This window comes from Anas acuta, chromosome 8, assembly GCF_963932015.1.
Source record: "Anas acuta chromosome 8, bAnaAcu1.1, whole genome shotgun sequence".
Lineage (NCBI taxonomy): Eukaryota > Metazoa > Chordata > Aves > Anseriformes > Anatidae > Anas > Anas acuta.
Window position 1 is genome coordinate 16,375,039 of NC_088986.1, and position 22,896 is coordinate 16,397,934.

At 44.7% G+C, this 22,896-nt stretch overlaps 1 protein-coding gene across 1 annotated transcript in view; it reads left to right on the plus strand.

Moving 5' to 3' along the window:
* The first annotated feature begins 7,374 nt into the window (after positions 1-7,374).
* Positions 7,375-22,896, plus strand: part of PKN2 (protein kinase N2) — a 53,999-nt gene continuing 38,477 nt past the window's right edge. Inside the window, exon 1 of the mRNA XM_068690450.1 lies at positions 7,375-7,789. Coding sequence (XP_068546551.1) covers positions 7,742-7,789 — 48 coding nt within the window. The 5' untranslated portion in view covers positions 7,375-7,741. The remainder of the gene's footprint in view (positions 7,790-22,896) is intronic.

Here is a 22,896-nt window from a genome sequence, read left to right on the forward strand (position 1 = left end):
TTATTGGAAGCTCTTTGAAGCAAAGCATTCTCCTATCCCCACAGTGATCTGAGAAGCAAGACAGGAAGGTAAGAAGCTATTCCTCATTAATATACTATTCTTTAAACATCTCCAGGCTGCCAGGCTATTATTTTAAGAAAAAAAAAAAAAAAGGCAAAGTTGTATACATTCTCCCATCTAATTTTTCCTATGCCTGACAGCTCCAGAACTTCACAGGAGCCAATCTAGAAGGCCAACTATGGGAATACAAAAGTAATGCTACCATGTCTACAAGTCAGGGAGAACACATGCTAACACTATTGAAAAGCTTTTTTTTTTTTTAAACTAACATCAGGATCACATTTTACATATGACTCTTTATTTTTAAGCAAAAGAACTAAAGAGAAAATGTTATCCTAAAGTAGACTTGTACTGTGAATTTTAGCATTCCCACTTTACCAGTGAACAAAGGAAAATGATTTTCTTTAACAGGTATCAATATTACTTAAAAATTAAATAATCTTCCCCCCCAGTCCCTCCCCCATCAAAAAGCTCATTTATTTTTAGATCTTATTCTGTGCCTAAAAATTAGTGGGCTGCACTACAAGTGCTGTGCCCTCACTCACTAATACAGTGCAGGTGGAATGCTATGTAATTTCTTCCTTCCAAGAATTTCATTTAATGCCAACCCAAACACATCTATGCATGGTTGTCCCTCTAGAATACAACACTAATTTAAACAAGACAGATTACAACACTAATTTAAACAAGACAGATTAACCAGAAGGTTAAATGAAAACTTACTTCTTTCCTGGTAGAGTCTTGATGGCAGTAAACATAACATCATTATTACACCTGTTGGCTGTTCTTCACAAACCTTCCATCCTAATTTCTGTATGCATCACTCACTGAAGTCACACTCTTCCTTAGATAATGTATAGGACTAGCTAAACCTAATCCAAAAAATACCCTCGATTTTGCTTACAGTATCTTCGATATGTTACTAATTAGTTCCATAATATTCACAAAGATTCATAAGGCATGCTTTGTCAAACTAGAACACCAGAAGTCACAGTACTTTTCCATCTCTTTGGGACAAAGGCCTTAATAATACAACCTCAAGAAAATAAATAATTAAAGGCAACTTAGCTAATGGTACTGACATCCCTCTTATTTATTTTGCTTTTTTGGCATGTTAACTGAGTACAGGGGATAAACTAACAGAATAAGGGCTGAAGAAAAAGCATTCAGATATTTTAAGGCAAGGGCTGAACTCAGGATTCCATATAATGCTAAATTCATGGACTTACATACTTAACTACCTTCTATTTTGGGACTCACTTGGAATGTTCCCGTTTGCTCAGTATTTCACTGTCATAGTACTTAAACGTAGAGCTACAGTTGTTCAGCATTGCCTTGTGCTTTCCAAAATCTGTAAGAAGAATGATTTAATTATCATGTATTTAGAACAGATAATGTTGCTCTTTCGAACTGGTTCCTCTTTTGATTCCTGTACCAACACACTTCTAACAAAGAATCTAGCACTTCAGGAAAATGAGAAAGCTTATAGTCCCTGTCTTGGCAGGGATAACAGTATTTCTAGTCTACACCCAATTGGCAGACTAAACTGAGCATGAACTAAATCAGCTGCCTGTTTTACACTGAATCTCAGAGCTTCGCTAACTCTGTGGACACCTGCTTATACAGCTACAAGTTTTCTTTAGGGCACTATCTGTGTTTGCCTCTGACCACAACTTGTAAATCATACACACCAGCACATGAACTCCTCCTCTGCAATAGGAGCATTCTAGTAGACAAGCTGCAGCAACGGAACATGTACATGATGACAAGTGTCATTAAATCACATAGTTTGTCATTAAATCACATAGTTTGGTCATTTCTGATTACTTCTATATACCCTTAAACATCTGTTCTCAAAAATGGTTCAAGTTAACTTAAATACAATTTAGCATCACTCCAGTATGTTCAAAATGATAAATTATTGTATAAATATCTTGTCTTGCCTCCCCCACCTTGTCCAACAATGTGCCCCAATGTGCATCATGCTCCACAAGTAAAGCCAATTTACGCCTCTTGACTTCTGTCTGCTAAACGAAGACCACTTCATATAAATTACAGCAAAACTGTGCTAGCATAGATTTTACTGGATAATCTGAAACTCTGTCCACAGTAAAAATTGAGCCAGAATGTCTGGTGAAGGCAATATAAGTACGATTCCCCCACTTTTTCACAACTGAGTTACGTGAACAATTTCTGAAACTCTTCTTTATACCCAAGAAATGAGTTATGTACCTTGGGGCTTTCGATTACATAAAGATGTTTACATGATGCCCACAGACTCAGAAAAGAGACCCCCCCCATGACCTTCCAAGATAGAATTCTTTCAGTACTTTAAAATAGCACATTAAATAAAAATCACTGAGGAGCCCAAAGCACACCTGAAGCACTTCTATTCACCACAGAAGGCGTACACCTCAACAATTTTATCCAGCTGCTAAGGCAATTTCGGATATCATCTACAATTTAGCCTGGGATGGTGCACCTTCATCTATGATATCTAGTGTGCTTTCCTCACTGGTTGCTCTCACATACCAGTGTGACAGCAAACGATAACTAAAACCTTGCCTTAAAACTGTTACCCGTGATTTATGAACTTTCAATATTCTTTGTAAAACAGTGACTGTTAGACAAATGGCAGGTAAAGTTTTCCTCCTTCCTTCCCCTTTTCTTCTTAGCCTATAATTGTCTGGCCACTCAAAACAGAAATTAAAGCCGCTGGCTTCAAGCAAACTAAGCCTATATGCAAATTTGCATATGTGCAAGCTTATGAACCATATCAACATAGTTTTGTATGCATAAGTCAGTGGAAAAAATCTCATTTGTGTAAAGATGTGCATTGTCATTGTACAGCTATCTTAACATCTCTTTTATGTGAAATTAACTCCATGAATATGTCCATAAGCTTCTCTTGTAACACACAATAGACAGACAGTACTGCAGGTTGTTGGGTTTGTTTGGTGTTCAACGATGGAAGTCTAAGAACATTTAAAATGTTAATTTCTTTGCTTTTTTCAAAAAAAAAAAAGAAAAAAGAAACTCCAAAATTTAACCAGCAGTTCTAGAGCACAGAGGCTATGGTTAGACCACAGCAATGCAGAGATGCACTACAACAAATAGAGCAAATATCAATGCTTGCAGGAAGATGTACCTAGCAAAAATGTCCCAGCTTGTGTGAGCCTGGCGGGAACTGCACAGACAAAAACAGTTTTAATTGCTTTCACGTAGCGTCCTGAATGAGCTCAATTAGCCTAATGCGACATCAGAAATTACGGTGGAATGGGAACGTGCGGGTGTGTACAGACCAGGCAGCAGAGAGCGTGTTCTTAAGGGCAGGTGAAAAAACACACAGGCAGGAAACTACGAGTAAATACTAGGGCCACACGCCGCCGGGGGTGGGGGGAGAGAGACCATTTCCTCACAGGCGCTCACTTTGAAGCTCTGAGACGCCCCGGCCCCCCAAGCACCCCCAGGGCAGCTCGGCCCATTCGACTACCGAGCACCGCCCTGCCAGCCCCTCACTCACCTTGACCTCCTGGGCCACCGCTGCAGCTCCCGGGGGCGGCAGGGGGCTGCCCCTACTCGGGGCGCCTGAGGCGAGCGAGCCCCATCCTTCCCGAGCTAGCTGCCTAGGCTACAAGCGGCTGGAGGAGGCTCCCGCCGACCCGGGGGGTCTGCCACACGCACACCCCAGAGGAATCCCCACAGTATGGGGGAAACGGCGGGACACCGAGCTTCGCAAACGGGGCGGGAGCTGAGGGGGCTGAGGAGCTGAGGGCGCTGAAGGGGTGGAGGGGGCTGAGGAGCTGGGGGTCTGGAGGACTGAGGAACTGAGGGTGCTGATGGGCTGAGGGGCCGAGGGGGCTCAGGAGCCAGGGGGCAAGGGCGCCGAGGGGATCTGAGTGCGCTGAGGAGCTGAGGGGTTCTGAGGGGCTGAGCGGGCTGAGGGCGTGAGCAAGCTTAGAGCGCAGAGTAGGTTGAGGAACCGAGGGAGCTCAGAGTGAGAGAGGGCTGAGGAGCTGAGGGCGCAAGTGGGCTGAGGGCGCAAGCGGCCTCACAGCGCGGAGGGAGCTAAGGAGCCAAGGGGGCTGAGGGGGCTCAGAGCGATGAGGGGGCTGGGAGCGCTGAGGGCGCCAAGGGCGTGAGGGGTTCGGAGGGGGCTGGAGGCGTCGAGGGTGCGAGGGGGCAGAGGGGGCTCAGGACACGAGCGGGCTCAGAGATCTGAGTAGGCTGAGGAGCTGAGGGGGCGGAAGCGGTGAGGTGGCCGAGGGAGCCCAGGGTGCAAGCGGGCTCACAGCGCTGAGGGAGCTGAGGAGCCGAGAAGGCTGAGGACACTGAGGGGGCTCAGAAGCCGAGGGGGCAAGGGCGCTGAGGGCGCCAACGGGGCTCAGGGGCCGAGGGGATCTGAGCGCGCTGAGGGGCCGAGGGGTTCTGAGGAGCTGAGGGCGCAAGCAGCCTCACAGCGCCAAGGGGGCTCAGAGCGGTGAGGGGGCTGAGGGCAAGAGGGGGCTGAGGGTGCAAGGGGTTCTGAGGGGGCTCAGAGCGCTGAGTAGGCTGAGGAGCCGAGGGGGCTGAAGCAGTGAGATGGCCGAGGGAGCAAGCGGGCTCACAGCGCCAAGGGGGCTGAGGGCACTGAGGGGGCTCAGGAGCTGAGGGGATCTGAGCGCGCTGAGGGGCCGAGGGGGCTCAGAGTGTGAGAGGGCTGAGAAGCCGAGGGAGCTGAGGGCACAAGTGGGCTGAGGGCGCAAGCGGCCTCGCAGCGCCGAGGGGGCTGAGGGGATCTGAGTGCACTGAGGTGGCGAGGAGGCTGAGGAGCCAAGGGGGCTCAGAGCGCTGAGGGGGCTGAGGAGCCGAGGCCACGAGTGGGCTGAGGGCACAAGCGGCCTCACAGTGCCAAGGGAGTTAAGGACCCGAGGGGGCTGAGGGCGAGAGGGTCTGGGAGCGCTGAGGGCGTCAAGGGTGCAAGGGATTCCGAGGGGGCTGGGGGCGCCTAGGGCGTGAGGGGGCTCAGGGCTCGAGCAGGCTCAGAGATCTGAGTAGGCTGAGGAGCTGAGGGGGCGGAAGTGGTGAGAGAGCTGAGGGTGCAAGCAGGCTCACAGTGCTGAGGGAGCTGAGGAGCCAGGAGGGCTGAGGGCACTGAGGGGGCTAAGGAGCCAAGGGGGCAAGGGCGCTGAGGGGGCCAACAGGACTCAGGAGCCAAGGGGGCTCGGAGGCCAAGGGGATCTGAGCGCGCTGAAGGGCCGAGGGGTTCTGAGGAGCCGAGGGGTTCTGGGGGGCCGAGGGCACGAGCGGGTTGAGGGCGCGAGTGGCCTCACAGCGCCGAGGGGGCTCAGAGCGATGAGGGGGCTGAGGGCAAGAGGGGTTCTGAGGGGGCTCAGAGCGCTGAGTAGGCTGAGGAGCTGAGGGGGCTGAAGCGGTGAGGCGGCTGAGGGAGCAAGCGTGCTCACAGCACCAAGGGGGCTGAGGAGCCAAGGGGGCTGAGGGCACTGAGGGGGCTCAGGAGCTGAGGGGATCTGAGCGCGCTGAGGGGCTGAGGGGGCTCAGAGTGCAAGAGGGCTGAGGAGCCGAGGCCACGAGTGGGCTGAGGGCACGGGCGGCCTCACAGCACCGAGGGAGCTAAGGACCCAAGGGGGCTGAGGGCGAGAGGGTCTGGGAGCGCTGAGGGCGCCAAGGGTGCAAGGGATTCCGAGGGGGCTGGGGGCGCCGAGGGCGTGAGGGGGCCAAGGGGGCTCAGGGCTCGAGCAGACTCAGAGATCTGAGTAGGCTGAGGAGCTGAGGGGGCTGAAGTGGTGAGGGAGCCCAGGGTGCAAGCAGGCTCACAGCGCTGAGGGAGCTGAGGAGCCAAGAGGGCTGAGGGCACTGAGGGGGCTAGGGAGCCAAGGGGGCAAGGGCGCTGAGGGGGCCAACGGGACTCAGGAGCTGAGGGAGCTCGGGGGCCAAGGGGATCTGAGCGCACTGGGGAGCCGAGGGGTTCTGAGGAGCCGAGGGGGCTCAGGGCGCTGAGGGGGCCGAGGGCACGAGCGGGCTGAGGGTGTGAGTGGCCTCACAGTGCCGAGGGGGCTCAGAGCGATGAGGGGGCTGAGGGTGCGAGGGGTTCTGAGGGGGCTCAGAGCGCTGAGTAGGCTGAGGAGCCAAGGGGGCTGAAGCGGTGAGGCGGCCAAGGGAGCAAGCGGGCTCACAGCACCAAGGGGGCTGAGGAGCCGAGGGGATCTGAGCGCGCTGAGGGGCCGAGGGATTCTGAGGGGCCAAGGGGGCTCAGAGTGTGAGGGCTGAGGAGCTGAGAGCACAAGTGGGCTGAGGGCGCAAGTGGCCTCACAGTGCTGAGGGGGCTGAGGGGATCTGAGCGCACTGAGGTGGCGAGGGGGCTGAGGAGCCAAGGGGGCTCAGGGCGCTGAGGGGGCTGAGGAGCCGAGGCCACGAGTGGGCTGAGGGCACGAGTGGCCTCACAGCGCCGAGGGAGTTAAGGACCCGAGGGGGCTGAGGGCGAGAGGGTCTGGGAGCGCTGAGGGCGCCAAGGGTGCAAGGGATTCCGAGGGGGCTGGGGGCGCCGAGGGCGTGAGGGGGCCAAGGGGGCTCAGGGTGCGAGCAGGCTCAGAGATCTGAGTAGGCTGAGGAGCTGAGGGGGCTGAAGCGGTGAGGTGGCCGAGGGAGCCCAGGGTGCAAGCGGGCTCACAGCGCTGAGGGAGCTGAGGAGCCGAGAAGGCTGAGGGCACTGAGGGGGCTCAGAAGCCAAGGGGGCAAGGGCGCTGAAGGGGCTCGGGGGCCAAGGGGATCTGAGCGCGCTGAGGGGCCGAGGGGTTCTGAGGAGACGAGGGGGCTCAGAGCGCGAGAGGGCTGGGGAGCCGAGGTAGCCGAGGGCGCAACGGGGCTCAGAGTGATGAGGGGGCTGGGGGCGCTGAGAGCGCCGAGGTGGTTCAGGGGCCGAGGGGATCTGAGCGCACTGAGGTGGCGAGGGGGCTGAGGGGGCCGAAGCGGTGAGGCGGCCGAGGGCGCGAGCCCGCTCAGGAGCCGAGAGGGCTCAGAACACTGAGGGGGCTGGGGGCGCTGAGAGCGCCGGGGGGAGCTGAGGAGCCGAGGGGGCTCAGAGCACTGAGGGGGACAGGGGGCTTCCGGCGCCGAGAGCGCTGAAGGGACCGAGGGCAGGGGGCTGAGACGCGCCCCCCTCGACGGCCGCCGCCCGCTCGCGCCACTCATCCCGCGGGGGGGGGGCTGCGCGCGCCTCCAGCTCCCCGCAGAGAGCCCTTTCCGCCCCCCTGCCCTGCCCTGCCCTCCCCGCCATCACGTGCTCCGGGAGCCGCAAAGCAGCGGCGCTTTTGCGACAGGGTGACAGCCAAATGGTGCGACATCGGCGGCGGCCGCAGGAGCAGCAGCAGCAGCCGCAGCGGTCCCGGCAGCAGCCCCAGCGCCAGCAGCAGCCGCGGCCGAGCGCCGCCAGGGCCGAGCGCCGCGGCAGGGCGGGGGAGCGCAGGGCGGCCCGGCGGGCAGCGCAGCGCCTCGGCGCGCCCCCCATGAGCGCTGAGGGGGCGGCAGCGGCCCCTCCCGCGCCCCCCCGTCTGGCTGCCTGAGCGCGGGGCGCTCCCCCCGCCCCCGATGCGCCCGTAGCGCCGGCCCCGGGCCCGCCTCCCTCGCTCCCCTCCCCGCCGGCAGCGGCAGCGGCCAGGTGCGGACTTCAAACCCCAGCGCGATGGCGTCCAACGCGGCCGAGAGGGAGATCCTCTTCACCGAGCTCCAGGTAAAGCCGCCGGGGTTGGGGGGGCAGGGGGGAGGCAGAGCCGGCCGAGGGGAAGGGAAGGAGGCGGGGGCAGCCCGCGCCCACCCCGGGCCTCTTCCCGCCGCTCTCCCCTGGGAGCGGAGGCGCCGCCGCCCGGTCACGGCCCCACCCCGCTGCCGGCCGCGACCCGCTTTTGTCTGCCTGCCGCTGCTCCGGCCCTCCGGCACGGCTCGGCACGGCCCGGCCCGCAGCGCCCCCCGGCCGCAGGGGGCCGCCTCCCGCCGGGCAGCTCCGAGCCCGCGGCCCCGCCGCCGCTGTGCAGGCCTCGAGCTCAGCGCTCGGCAGCAGGAGAAAACGGGCCCGCCGGCGGCGTCCGGCACAAGGCGAGGGGTTTGTCGCTGCTGGGGGGGTGTATAAATGAAGGCCAGGGGACCCGGGGGCTGCGTGGTCGCGCTGCCCTGCCTGTCAGCTGCGGGCTCGGATACCACCCGGGAGCTCCGCTGCTGTGCCCTTATCTGTAAATGTCAGCTCAACCTGCCAGCTCTTCCGCTTCCTCGTCTGAAAGAAAGCTCCTTTTCCGTTTGTTTTTTTGTTTTGTTTTGTTCTTTTTTTTTTTTTTTTTTTTTTTAATCTGTGCGAGTTTATGGTTAATCGGGCAAAGAATGCCTTTCTGAATTTATTCCTTGGACAATTAGCCAAACTAACAAGTCCATAAATGGAAAGCATTGAATTTAGCATTCAAATCGAAATTAGAACAGCGTGCTTAAAAAAGGAGGAATTTATTTCATAAACACCGTCAAATTTTCCTGTAGTTTTAAATGTCAGTGCTCAAGTAACAAAGGAAGAGAAGGCACAATAGAGGTGTAGCACTTCTTCAGATTGGAGCACATGAGATGGCTGAAGGCTAAGAATCCATCTAAAACGCTAAACTTTAATCAGTGGCTTGTAAGTGTCTAGGAAGAATCAGTATGTTAATACAAACTTGATACGATGATATATAAGCTGGTAAACCTGTTTGAAGTGGTAAGCTGCGTGAATAAGTAACTATGGTAGTGTTACAGGTGAGCTAAGTGGAAGCAGAAGTTCTGTAAGTAGCACTGAAGAGGAGTAGGGTTATCTAAACAGAAATTAGCTGTGGTTTTTTGTTTAGGGGGTTTGGAGGTTAATTTTTTATCTTTTTTTTTTTTTTGAAGATTGACTCATGATGCATATTTAAAAAATAAAAGAGAGTAGATCAGATCCTTTGGTTACCAAGTGTAACACAAGATAAGGTGCAACTTTTGTATCAGTACTTGTAGTCTTTGAGCAAAACAGAAAGGTCATGAAATTAACATGGAAACACCAGTGGGCCTTAAGTTTGTAAACTGTTATGTTCCGGTATTTTTTTTAGAGGAAGTTCCATATCAGGATGAAATGTTTTAAAGGTATTGTTTTGATTTCAGTGGCATATACTAGCAAAAATTGTGATATCATTTTCCTTTTTAATTTTTCAAAACATATTACTCTTCATATACCTATGTATAAAAGTTGCTTCAGTGGCATGTTACCAAAGTAAGGAGAACCATAGTGCAGCATGAAATATGCCATTTTACTAAAGTTTTTTTTTTTCAGGAAAAAACTTCCTCAAACTAAAGGATGCTAACTTAAATAGTGTTCTTATTTAAAATAGGCTTTTACTTGCACATCGACCGCAATCTTATGTGGAAAGGGGAGGAAGTTATAAAATGCATAGCTACAGTACAAGTTGAAAGCCTCATGTAAGTGGGTTGATCTAGATCATGAACCATGTGTGGTTTAGATGTTTCGATAATACTCTGAAGACCTACTGAGAACAAGCTAAAAACAGTGTTAATCCCGGGCTTGATCCCAACTTTGAATCAAAAGTGAGTATCAGTCAGTGATAAACGTGGCATGTTGCTTATTGACACCGTGTATTTCATATGTATTTGGTTATGATAGCCCTGAAAGCTCCAGTGTGATGCAAGTAGTTTCTGTGAGATGAAGTTAATAGACGTGTTTTGGTTCTTGTGAATCAGCTGGACTCCCTGGTATGAAGATTGGTAAACTTCCACAACAACTACTGACAGGATGAGAAGTGGGTTTGGGGGAAATACAGAAAACAGAAGGGCAAAATAGCTACCCACTGAGAAGAAAAAATGTGGTATATGCACTTGTTTCAATGCAAACTCCATTTAATTAAATGGGCCTTAAATAGATAGATTGCACTTCTCCTCACAATGACAGGTTTATATATATAAATGTATATAAATACTCCATATCTGATGGAACAGTTTCTTAAAAACCTCTGCTGGCAAATGTCCACAAAGCATTTCTGTCCTGCTATTTCTGCAAGGCATTTTTTCCATTCTTCTATATCTCACTTAAACATTTCACAGACAGTAGGAACTATCTCCTGTTTCTAAGCAAGTTTTGACATAAGTTTGTTCAAGGCACAAAATGTAACACTTTTTCTTCAGTAATTACCAAACACGTAGTGCAAAATAAACTTGGCAGTAAACAAACACCCTTTTAGATGGTTTTGTTTAGTAGCTTCATCAGCAAAATTACCTGATTACCAAAGACTGAGAGCTTACATAAAGGCACCTTACCTTTTTACTTCCTTTTTATCTCCAGTACAGGTTCTTTTGTAGGAGGGGGAAGGAGCTTGGGTAAGAACCTGTATTGATGATGTTGTCTTCTCTTCCAAAACTCTGCTGTCCTTCTCTGAGCTTGCATCCTTTTAGAACTTTGTCCAGCAGGTAAACTGGCCTCTCAAATGCTTGCTTGCAGGTTAATTACGTAGCCTTTAACTCTTTGCTTTCTAGCCGAAGTGGTAACTCTGTTTCCTCATAAAATACAATTTCAACTAACAATGCCGTAGGTCCTTAAGGCAGATATGACATAAAATTTTTACAGTTTTAAATGAAAAATGCCTTCATTTTTTTTCAAAATCAGTTTTCCATTTCCAAAGATACGTGCTTTTTCTTAAGTGGTGATAGCTGTCAGCTGTCAGGTTGATATGGCCTGGGTAACAGAAGTTACTAAGCTATTCAAATGCATCTATTGTTTGTGACTGTGCTTCTAGGTGTTCTCTAATGCTACTTTTCAGGACAGAAATGTAAAGGTTTTCATTTTCAGACTTTTATTGTTGATGTTACAGGATATAAGAATTTTTTTCATTAATTCAAAATTACGTTTCCAAAACAATTCCTGTATCTTTTTTTTTTTTTTTAAGTATGTGATTTTGTAACTAAAATGAAATACTTGATTAAATAGAGAACTTGGGCTATACCATATAGCAAATATGAATGTAACAGCCTCACTTGCTTCCAATTGAAGTGTAAAATTTGAAAGAGTGTTTAAAACTCAGTCAAAAATAGGTATATCTAAAGATACAATATGTTTGCAAAAATGTCTTTATTTCTGGACTGGTCAGAATAAAGGGATTTTATTTTTTCCTCGCTGATATTTTGTTTTAATGGAAGCCCTACTCATCTAATCCATGATGATGCCGTAGCCAGAGCTCTTTGAACTATGTCACAACAGTCGTGTTCAAAGGCCATTGCTAACTTATTTTGTGTCTAAAGGAGTGATGAACAATACCATGACTGAAACAAAGGTAAAGTGAAGTTTACGCTTACTTGGATGGCACCTTCTGTATAGTTTTGACTGTTTGCTTTTATTTTTCCATTTCATATCCGTTACAAGAATATCCATAAAATGAACATGTTTGAAAAATACTTGATATTTTGTTAGCCTATTTGAAATACATTGGACAGTTGAGCTTCAGAGTACACAGCCATGTTTTACATATAAATGTGCACAAAATGAGGGACTTGTACCTCGCCGCATAGGACTAAACTACGAGTTGTAACTCTGAAGACCTGCATTTCCTTCCTGGCTGCTCTAGTCTCTGCTAGGTGACATTAGGCAGATGACTTTGCCTGCTCATGTCTCAATTTCCCCATCTTTGGAATAGAGATAATGATGCTTGCTTTTTTAGAGATAAAAATGTACTGGGTATTTATTATTAGCTGTGGTCAAGTGCCTAAGGACATTTTAAAAAGGTACAAGTAACCTAATTAATTTGTTTTGAACAGACATTATAATTAGGATGGATATTCAGCAGTAAGACTACCTTCAAATACTGTTCAGCTAGGACAGATTAGCCTCAGGTAATTTTGAATTATCTTGTTTCTTCAGAACAAGAAAATGTCACATTCAGGTGAAAATATCCTAAACCGTTCTATTGCAGTTTAGACATGAAAATGTGTGTACAGCTGCTTGAACTTCTCAGCTCCCTACAAATGCTTCCAGAACTAGTGGATTTAGGGAAGCACTTCAGTTTTTTTCCATTTGTGGATATATATTACTCTTTAAACAGTACTGTATTCAAAATCTGTATTAGTAAAATATACATCCTGTCCTCAATGGAACATAAACAGTCCTTAAAATACCTTTAGGTAGGTGCATGGGTAGGGCTTTTGGTTTGGTTTTTGTTTTGTGTTGTCTTTTTTTATCCTTCCACATCTGAATCCTGTCGGTCTGCCTGTTAATGTTACAGGTTTATGTATGATGTGGACTTGTATACGTTTGACTTAATTTTCTTTGTCAGAGCAGATGTCTTTCTAGGACCCTGATCTGTTATTTTAACTGAAAATAAATCATTAGTGACGGGTAGTAGAAAAGTAGATTTAGTTACAGTATGCTTAATAGCTCTGCTGGAAAAGTTTTACACGCTGAATGGTCATTCATTATAACATAACCTAAAATCTGTAGCAGAATAACTAGATAAACATGTCCTTTACATTGGGGAATGGTGGTTTAAGGGCTTAATAATGGGATTAGGAATCTCTTCCTTCAGTGTCTCAGTGCTTTGCTGAATTAGAGGCTCAGACATTACATGGCCTCTGCTTAGATTTGGAGGAGTAAAGCCTTATGGTGGTTTGTATGCAGCACAAGGGGCTCTGCCTGCTTTTGATTTTTTGCTTTTTCCAGGATCACTTGTACAACTGTTACAAATTGGTGGTAGGTTTTTTGGTTTTAAAATGTATGTATAATATTTTCCCTTCGTGGATCTAGTAAGCAAATGAGTTCAGGAACAGACTGAGCTGAAGTTTCTTTTCTCTCATGAAATAGTTTCTGTGTAGCACAGGCAAGGCATTTATATGGCATTTTGAAGCAAGCTTTAATTATTGGTGTGTTGGTTTGTATTTTTGTATTCTGTTTTTTGTTGTTGTTGCTGTTTTGTTTTTTGAAAACTGAGTCTGCAGTTCCTACCATAAGGAAAATAACTTTTTTGCTAGTGGTATGGGGTTTTTTTGTTACCTTTCCCCCCACAACAGAAATGAGATTTATGTTGTAAGGTCCAAAACTTCTGCTGCCTTGAGATACAATTCAGAAGTACTACATGAAAACAGGAACTAATAGCACCGTTAGCCAAAATGCATTGGGCATGCCCTTAAAGTAATGCTATATCTGATTAGTTTGTTTATTTGGAGCACAGCAATATAATTATGTCACACTGACAGAAGACTGCCATTTTTTGTTACTGCCATTTTGCAGTTCCTTGTTGCTTGCTATGTTTGACAGCTCACCAGTGATTTGAATTATTTGCATGGCAGTCTCGGCATGCATCCTATGAAACGACGTTCTGCTCTGTGGGTTTTCTCGTGGTGCTTTTTGGGATGCTTTCCAGAACCTTCAGGAATCCCGTGACTGTGTCAGACCAATGCAGTTTTGTGGCATCCCTTGACTTTGCCAGCCCAACTTCTGGCAGCTGGCATGGGGGATATGGCTGAGCTCTGTGGTGAGCAGACACTAATCTGAAGAGGACAGCATGCAGCTGCAGAGTTTGGTTCCCCTACGTGGATCAGCTCCACTGGGAGCGGTGCTGTTGGTAACAGAAGAGGCAGTAAGCGAGCTGCTCCAGATAGGCACTTACCTTCACAGAGGGGGAGGGTGATCACTTGCTGTGGCTCACTTGTTGGACCCTGAAGTAGTGGTAGTTTGATTGCATTTAAGCATGTGGCCACAACTTCTATTTTTGTTGATGCTAGCTACAGATGCGGGTTCCTGTGCTGGGTGTGAAAGTCATGGCTGCCTCGGTCATTGTTCCTGAGCGCTGCTGCAGTGGTGCACAGAGTGCTTCTGACGTGGGTGCACCGTGATGGCAAACTGTGCTCTTCTTGTCAGTGTACTTTTTACTTCCGCTGGGCAACCAGGGAGAAAACAGGAAGATTACCATAAGCGTAGTTCTGCTAGGACGACTGTGTCTATACTAAAGGCCTTTGTTACACCATTATAGATGGTTGTTTGTGTTACTGTGGTGTCTGGGAGCTCGTTCTGGGTCAAGATCTAGGCTTTACTTAACACACAGCCAGTAAGAGTCTGTCCTCAAAGAGCTTACACAAGCAAACGTGCAAAAAATGGGTGATGTAAATTCAGGGAGGAAGAGAAAGCACTGATATAGGTGGTAGTGCATGAGCATCAGCGTCTCAGCTGTTTGTTTGGGGATGTGTTGTAGCAAGGGATTGCTTGAAGGAGTGTTGGAGGGAAGTGGCTTCATAGGCATTGGACTGGAAAGCTCTTCCAAGGACTGAGGGGTGTGTGTTGTGGGTGATAGAGAATGGTAGTGCAGCCTGATCAGAAGGAGAAATAACCCGAAGGTACCAAATAAGAATTGACTGGGGGAAGGGCTGGGCAATGGAAGATTAATACATGCCAATCTTTTCCTGTTCAGGGTGTTTTTGTTATTTTTGTGGAGGGGGAGTTGTTTGTTTGGGTTTTGCTATAAAGAAAAGCCAATATGTGGCAGGACCCAGGGAGTGTGTGCTCTGGCCTGTTAAGTAAATCCAGAAAACTGGGCTGTGTTGTTTTTCTTCTTTAAAAGAAAAGAAATGCAACCATGGGTAAATTAGCTAGCTTTTTCTGCCTCCAATTCTTGTGGGTTTCTGTAAGCCTTCCTACACCATTGGAGACGTGTTAGTTTATAAATGACGGAGAATTCCTCATTCATTCTCTACATAAATACAGATCAGAGAGCTTGAATAGAAGGCCTATCTGTTTCATGTATGCAGAGTACTGGTGTTTCTGCTGAGGATTTTCAAATGGCTGCAGTCCTACAACATGGTACAAGGAATCATAGATATTTAAACTGTGTTGAACAGAAGAACCCGATAATGAAATTAACAGAACCAACGGCTGTTTTTTTATTTATGTTGAGAGGAACCAGGGAACAGCTTTCCACTGAGTTCCAGGATAAATCTCAAGGATGATGTGAGGCTGTTAACGTGACAGGAGTACTTAAAAGCAGATCAGGTCAGAAAGGAGAACTTCTTATGTGGATTATAAGTCCACTAGACAGCAGGAATAGTTTTCTGAATTAGTGCTGGGTGTTAAACGTGGAAAATGTTGTTCAGGTCTCAGAATGTAAGAGTTTTATTGATGTATTTTAAAAATTAATACTCAGAGCATGTAAAGATCCCCATAGTGTACAATATACTTATGTATGTACATTTTTTTAAAATATGAACTTCTCGTAATTTGAGGAGAAACTGGGAGTTGATGGCTGAGGGAAGCAGAAAAAAGGTTATGTGTTTGTTTCTGTTTTGAGGTTCTAAGCACAAACAACTTTATTAAGCAAGAAATAATATTAATGATATGGTTTAACGTGTCACTGGCACTGTAGTTTGCTTTTGAACTTAGGAACTCAAAGATATGTATATTTGAAAACTATAAAAAGGTTGATTCAGTTTGTTTTATTGTTGTAGATTGCTAAGACACAAGGCAAATCTGTGATAAATTTAGGATGGAAAAGTTCTAGTTGGTTCATTGTCCTCACTGTCTGCTATAACTGGAAGTTTTGCCCAGGCAGACTTGAGACTGTTCAGAGAACGTGTCAGACTTTGTCAGCTGGTGCTGCTGCTAAAAGCGGTTCTGTGCCATGCTGTGTTGCTTTGCATTTGCACAAACAGCTATAGAGCGAACAGATTTTGTTGCTAGTTTTGATTTGATGTTCACTTGGTGGTTTGGTTTTGTTTTTCCTAAATGAGTTTTCAGCTAGATAAGTTTCACAGTCCAGTTCACGATGTGGCCCTATAAAGGTTTGCACTGGCGTGCGTCACGGAGTAGTCTGGGGTAGGGACAAGCCTCTAGGAAAGGTTAGGACTGCTGGTTCTTCAGGGTTGGGTTTCTGTTGTGTGTTTTTTTGGTGTGTTTTTCTTTTTTTCTGTTTTTTTCCCAGCAATGCTGGTTTATGCAGTAAAATGTTTATCAGGTTACAGGCTTGATGCAGACAGATTTACTCTGTTTATGTGGCTTTTGCTAGGCACTATGAAGACAGTCCAATTCTGCTGGAGATGGATAGGCAGATAATGAACATCCGTGCCCTGTCAGTGGCAATTCTTTTCTAGCTTCGCATTCTTCAGGCAGAAGGTCTCATGGTATGCTGCATGGGAGTGTAAGAACTTCTTTGTCTGAGAGAGCCTTGAAAATAGCATTGATTTGTGCATCATGCGTGGATGGAAGATGTAGTTTCATCTAGCTTGATGTCAAAGGTTGAGAACAGTGTTAAGGTTTTGTAGCAGTACGCTAGGTGCATGTGAGGATATTACCATGACTTTATTTATTGGCCTTCAGTAGTTCATGTTAAACCTTTTATGTGCCTGGGGCAAAGAGTAGTTTTGAAAAATCATCAGTCTTTTTGTTATTTCTGTAACTAAGTGAAACAAAAAGCAGGTATACAATTAAAACAGTTGGGATCAAATTTTGGAGTGAAGAAAAGTTACTGTGCAAATAAATAACATTACTTATCCGTAAAAAAAAGTGAAGCATGTGTTACAGTTAGGTATGGATACATTTGTTGTTAAATAGCTCAATAGCTGTGAGGGATTTGAATATTTAGTAAGAAAAAAAAAAAGATTGCAATAACAATACCTCTGAATGGTCATATGAGCATCAATTAAAGCAGCACTTAGAGGACTTTGAAATCCTGTGTTATAAGATCAATGCTGTGCATGAGAGGTGTAGCCAAATTTGGGAAGGGGGAAGGCCTGAATATATGGTACAGAAATAACAAATTTGAGGTAGCAAAATAAATGTTTTCCAAGTTCTTACAGTGTCAAATTCATTTGTAAAATTATCAGTTTTCTCCTCTTCCTTGTACACATTGGCAAACAGTTTGCTTTTTTTTTTTTTTTTTTTGTCATAACTCAGAAGTGCCATTAGAATTTAGGACATGATTTTTGTGAGTTGTGCTGTTGGGGTGAGCACTATCTTCGGAATAAACAAGGAAAGATTTTGGTTTTTCAAAATCTTCTGGAGTGCTCTGCTAGCAACTGGCTTATTTGTGTAACATGGGCAAGAAACTTTCTGCCAGTCCAAAAATAAAACAGAAGAAAACTTGCTTAGTTCTGTTCTCCTGCCCACTTTTCTTATTTCTCTTTCCCTGTAAGAAAAACATAGCCCCTGTTATGGTAGATTTATGACTCAACATGTTCGCATCAGATTATTAGATGTGTGATTGAAATTGCTCTTTCATCATTGTGCTGCATATTATCACTTGGATTCTTAAGTAACACAAATCCAGAAGCCTCTCAAATTTGTCTTGAGAACTTAAAAGACATGCAGGATGACTTTGTGGCCTGGCTTTTTCTTAACAAGCACTGTGTGTAAAGCCATCCATTGCTTTTCAACTTTATATGTTTATTTTTGTGGTAGAACTTTGCAAAACAATGAAGTAGAATGCATTGTAGGATAATGTTCCCTGCATAGATAAGCCTGCATGTGACATGACAGGATTATTTCTTCCCTAATTCTTCAATTTCGTGGGCTACACTTACAAGAGAAATGATGACAAAGAACTGTCAGCTTTTTTTAAACACAAAAGACAAAAGTACATCATTGCTCTCTGCATTAGTGATGAGGTATCCTACTGACAGCTCGGAGTGCATGAGTAACTGCCTGGGCGTGATGGCGTGGGGGGAGAACACGGTACACTAGCTCCTAGCAAAAGGTTATGGAAGACGGTCAGGCTGAAGGCAAGGTCTCAAAGGCCTGTATTGAAAATACCAAAAATAAGTGTACTACAGATCTGGAGAGCACTTTAAGATCAGGAAGGCCTTTTTGTAGGGCATGTTCTAAACTTAGTGACAGCAGTAGAAAAGTAAAAGTACTGTAAATCGTACATGCCTGACTACTAGTGTAGCATTCTTGAACTGCTGCCCATTTAGGACTCGGCAATCTCCTTTAATGGAAGCATGTTTTCTTCAATATTTGACTTTGTTTATTGCTTATAAATAAGCTCATATGAAGCTGGTGTTTTAGGCTGAGAATGACTAGATGTTGAAAGTTATCATTTGCAAATTCAAATATCTGTATAATTAGAGAACCTCAGGAAGATGATTTAAATTTTGTTCTTGAAACTTAACCCATTATTTAATGATTTTCTTTAAGTTGCTATCATTTGTGTCTTAAGTCTCTCTTCTCTTGAAGAGATGGAAACATGAAACTTTGTTAAAGGACCATTTTAATTTTCAAAATAATGCAATGTTAGTATAGTTGTTGTTTTTCTTTATTTTTGTTCTCTACTTCCTAACTTATACCAGTTAGCCAGAGTTAAACTATGTATTTATGAGTTGGGAGAAAAATATCATCAGTTTTAACTCTTTGTCTTTATCAAGTTCAAATATGACCCCACAATACATAAGCTATTTCACAAACTAATATCTAAATCTGAATTTTTTCCTTTTCAAATTGTATGTGTAGGTTTCATATAAAATGAGCATCTGTGAGAAAGTGTGTGCCATTCAACGAAAGCTTATTTTTGTTTTGGGGGGCAAACTCCTTTCCTGAACTCTGTCTTTGTTCCTGCATTTTACCGTATGTTACAACAAATTTGATAGTTAACCTAGATTCCTTCAAAACTGATGTTCACCTATACTGGAATCCTGTACAAAAGAGGGAATGTATTCTCAAACTTTGATTAAACTACTTAAACTTCTAAGGATTTTTAAACAACATTTGTTAAAGTGCAGAAGGAAAAAGAATGTGGGTCTGCTGTAAAGTAGCATTCAGTACCATCTTCTGTTTTGCAGGCTAGCAGCCAGCACTAATATTAAAGTGTTCTTTCTGAAGTGTTTCTTCTTGATGGGAGTAACTCAGTGACACAGGCAGGGCAGCAGCTGCTACACGCATGGGAATTGGTTTCTTTAACTCCAATTTGAGTCTTGAACCAGATGACCTTGGGTATGAAAGAAAGACAAGGGGGATGCAAGTGCTATAAGTGGCCTCCCATTTTTGCAACTCTTTCCTTTCTATAGTAGATAATACTGCCTATGGACTTGAAAGTAAGATTTTTCAATTCTTCAGCCTTTTCATTTCTGCCTTCCTGTCTGTTGAATTTACTTGAATTAATTTACTGTCAGTTTAAAGTTTGTGCAGTTGTTCAAATAAGCACACTTTTTAAACTGAACTACTGGCATCTAGCACATAGTATTATATGCAGATTTCAGTCTCTAATTTCTGTCTTGCGCTTTGCTAACCATATATGTTGAAAACATCAGATGTTCTAATTACTTTTATGAGTTTTTCCATTGTTATAAATTAAGCTGTCTACTGTCCCAAAGTATTTAAGTGTTTCTTTATTGCAATGAATATACTTGAAGCTTAGTACATAGTCAAGTATGTGTACTGGAGGTTCCTACAAAGCTGAAGTAGAGCAGCAAGAAGCCTATCAGTGGCATGTACTGATACACTGGGGACAGTTGCCCTTCCTCCCTTTATGGCTGGCAGAAGAAAGAGTGGGCTGGTGTGGTTCTGGCACATTAAGGAAATGGGGAGAACCTGTGCACTAAAGCACTGGCTGTACCCCAGAATATTTATTTAACATCTGTTTATTGCATCCTGTCTAGGTAAAGCAGTGGGAAGGGTGTGAAAAAGAAACCAGTAGTGTTCAGAGAGGTCAGAAAAATGTACGGTTGAGAGGGTGACAGCATGAGCTAAATAGCATATGTTATTTCAGATGATGGTATAGACAGATTGAGACCAATGTTTATTTCTATCTTTTTCTTTATTACTATTGGGACTAATCTTTATTTTTCTCACGTCTTAACGTCTTGACATCTTTATGAGAATCCTTGAGAGAGCCTCGGTGCATGCCCGTGCTCCCCCTTTTTTCAAATACAGCTGAGAGATGCAGCCTCCTGAAACCATGTGTTGAGTCAGAATATGCTGCTCTGATGGAGTAGAAGTCATCTTCCTGATGGTGTTTCAGTCATAAGTTAGTTTGTATATTTCTGTCTGCTAACGAAGGCATGCTTCAAATTAGATAGCTCGTTATAGGGAAATACAGACTCGGGGGAATGCAGCAGGTTAAACTTCAACCATAAATAGATTTCTTCCTTTAGCTTGAAGGACTTCTTGAAGGTTTTGCTGAATGTCAAATCTAGTCTTCATAGCTCCTGGTTGTTAATAAGCATAATATTCCCCTACTGTTCAACAAAATTTACATACTACAGTTTGGATTTTTAACTGAAGGTTTTCTTGGGATGATAACTAAAATGCTTCTGAACTGGAATGATGTGGAAATTCTTAAAAAGTTATGAGCATGTCAAAATTTGTTAGACCGGAATATTGGCAAGAAATATGCCTAGAACATTAAAACAAAAAAAGAAGTGTGAAAACTACTGTGTATATATGCCCTGTAAAATAGGATGAGTCTTTAATATTTAAAAAGAGGTGAATTTAGGGTGAAAAGAAGTTAAATATCATATGAATGGATTCTTGAACATGATTGATGCTGGAAAGCACACAAAAATGTATGCATGTTAGCGTCCAGTCTGAAAAATGAAGTGCATTGAAGTCACTAGCAAGTATACCTCATTGTGGGCTTTCTGAATACTAGATGGTGTAAAGACAATATATAATTTCTCAAGCTTAATGTAGTTGTAAGGTGATTATTTTTTTTTGGGGGGGGGGGGCATCGTTACTTTAACTCAGTTTTATAGCATACCCAGGAAGATTCACTTTTAAGGGCATGCATATACATGTTGTTTTATGCTGTTTTATAACTGTTATGTTAGAGGTCTCCTTGGTGCATTGGTTATTTGGAAACTGCTACTTCCCGTTTTCATTTTAGCTGATACTGGGACTTGGTAATGAGTTGATGGAAGAGCCGTACACAAGTGTATATGCAAAGTGAAGAACAGATTGTTTGAGAGACGATTTGGATTACTGTGCTGTAGGTCAGTAGGGGATCAGGGCTCCTAAAAAACTACAGAAAATGTAGAAAGCTTTAAAAACAAAACCCATAAGCAGATTTGTTTTTGAAATGTAAATGTATTAAGACTTTGTGTAGTCCACATAATCGGTAAGTGAAATCACCTGCCTCTCACAGCTTTTGCATATGAAGCAGTGGTCAGAAAATTTTCTTCTTGCTTTTATTGTAGGTTATGAGAGGCTTCTGGTTCTTCTTGACTTCTGTAACACCTAGGGAATTCTTACATGCAAACTGGATATTAGGAGCTAGTGAGAAATATCATACCATGTTTCAAAGGTCAGAGAAAGAAGATTGCAAAAACACTATTCAAATGTATCACAGCATACATCAGTGATGCTTTGTAGAAGTCTCAGACAAATGGGGATGTGAAGTAATGCTTCTATAAATAACTCACGGCTCATCCATAAACTTACTGGAAAGGCATGGAATGAGATGCCTGCATCTCTGCAAATGGAATTTTGGGTGTGGCAACAATACTTAATCCTGATCCTGAAACGTGAGGGGTTTTGGTTTGTTTTGGGGGTTTTGTTTGTTTGTTTTCCCACTGACCACCTGAAAAGATGAGGAAAGGATTAAAGGAGGCTTTTCCATCTTTCTTTTAGTGCTGGAGATTAACAGCAGTAGCTCTTTCAGCTGGTTGGAGTGGAGGTTGTGAGCTTTCTCTTAACTTACTTCAGAGATAATAGCTAAAACTGCTGTGACTGAGTTTCCTACAGCGTGGTTTCTTGGTACAAATCAAAGTATACGTGCCATTCCTGTTTCAAAATCAGAAAAAAGATTCAGCTACCAAGCTGAGGAACCCACAAGTTGCGGTGAAAGCACTGCTAAGCATCCTAGAAAGCAAAAAAATCTGGTCCCTTCACTAGAATCTTCTATATAGCCACCTGGCTTGTTGCCTCCTAAAACAGATGTTAGTATTATCTCTGATATGTATTGCTGCATTTATAATGTACAAAATACTTGGCCGCTAAACATGATGGCTCAATTAGAGTGGAATGTAGGCTCTCAGCTCTTCCATTAGTTTTGCAATGGCTAAAAATAGCTCTGCTAAAATATAGAGAAGTTAAATGGACTAACATATCAGTTGTCAGTGCTGGAAGCTGGAATCGCCAGAAACAAAGGTGTTTGTTTTTTTTTTTCCAATCACACTTACCAGTGTCCTGACATTTCTATGTGTTATTGAGAAATTCCTGTTTATTAGCTGAGGATTTCTTTTACATCATTTCAGTGACAAAATTTTTAACCTGCACTGAAAATACAGAGAAGTCCTAAATTGTACTGACTTCTGTAGTAAGGCATTACAGATAGCATTCTTCTCCAGCAGTTTAGTTGGGACATGGAACACTTCTATGTACCGCAACTTACAAGACGTGTTAACAGTTGATATTGTAATTTGTGGGTGGGCAGAATGGTCAGTGTTGAATTATCTGAGCTAGATAATAATACATTTTAATTAAATAATAACTACAATTATTTAATTCATTTTTACCATAATACAAGAAAACCACCTTACAAATGGGACTAGGCCTGCTTGTCATTAAGTACTAATAACTGGGGTTTTGATTTTTTTTTTTTTTTTGCTTTTATACTGTGCGATTTTGATATTTCTGCTTAGTGATTAAAACCTCACAAGTAAAAAATTTAAGCTTACATGTTTATCTTAATGCTAACATTCCAGCCACTGAAAATGGGTGGTTGCAATGGTAACTTTGCATTAAGGTGAGTATATGCTTTGGATGCGTGCCCAAGTGTATAACCTTTGTACAGCGTACATTGTATTTGAGGAGGAGTTACCAAAGTCATAAGGCATGATTATGACTCATGTCTATTAACTGACCTTTTCACCCTT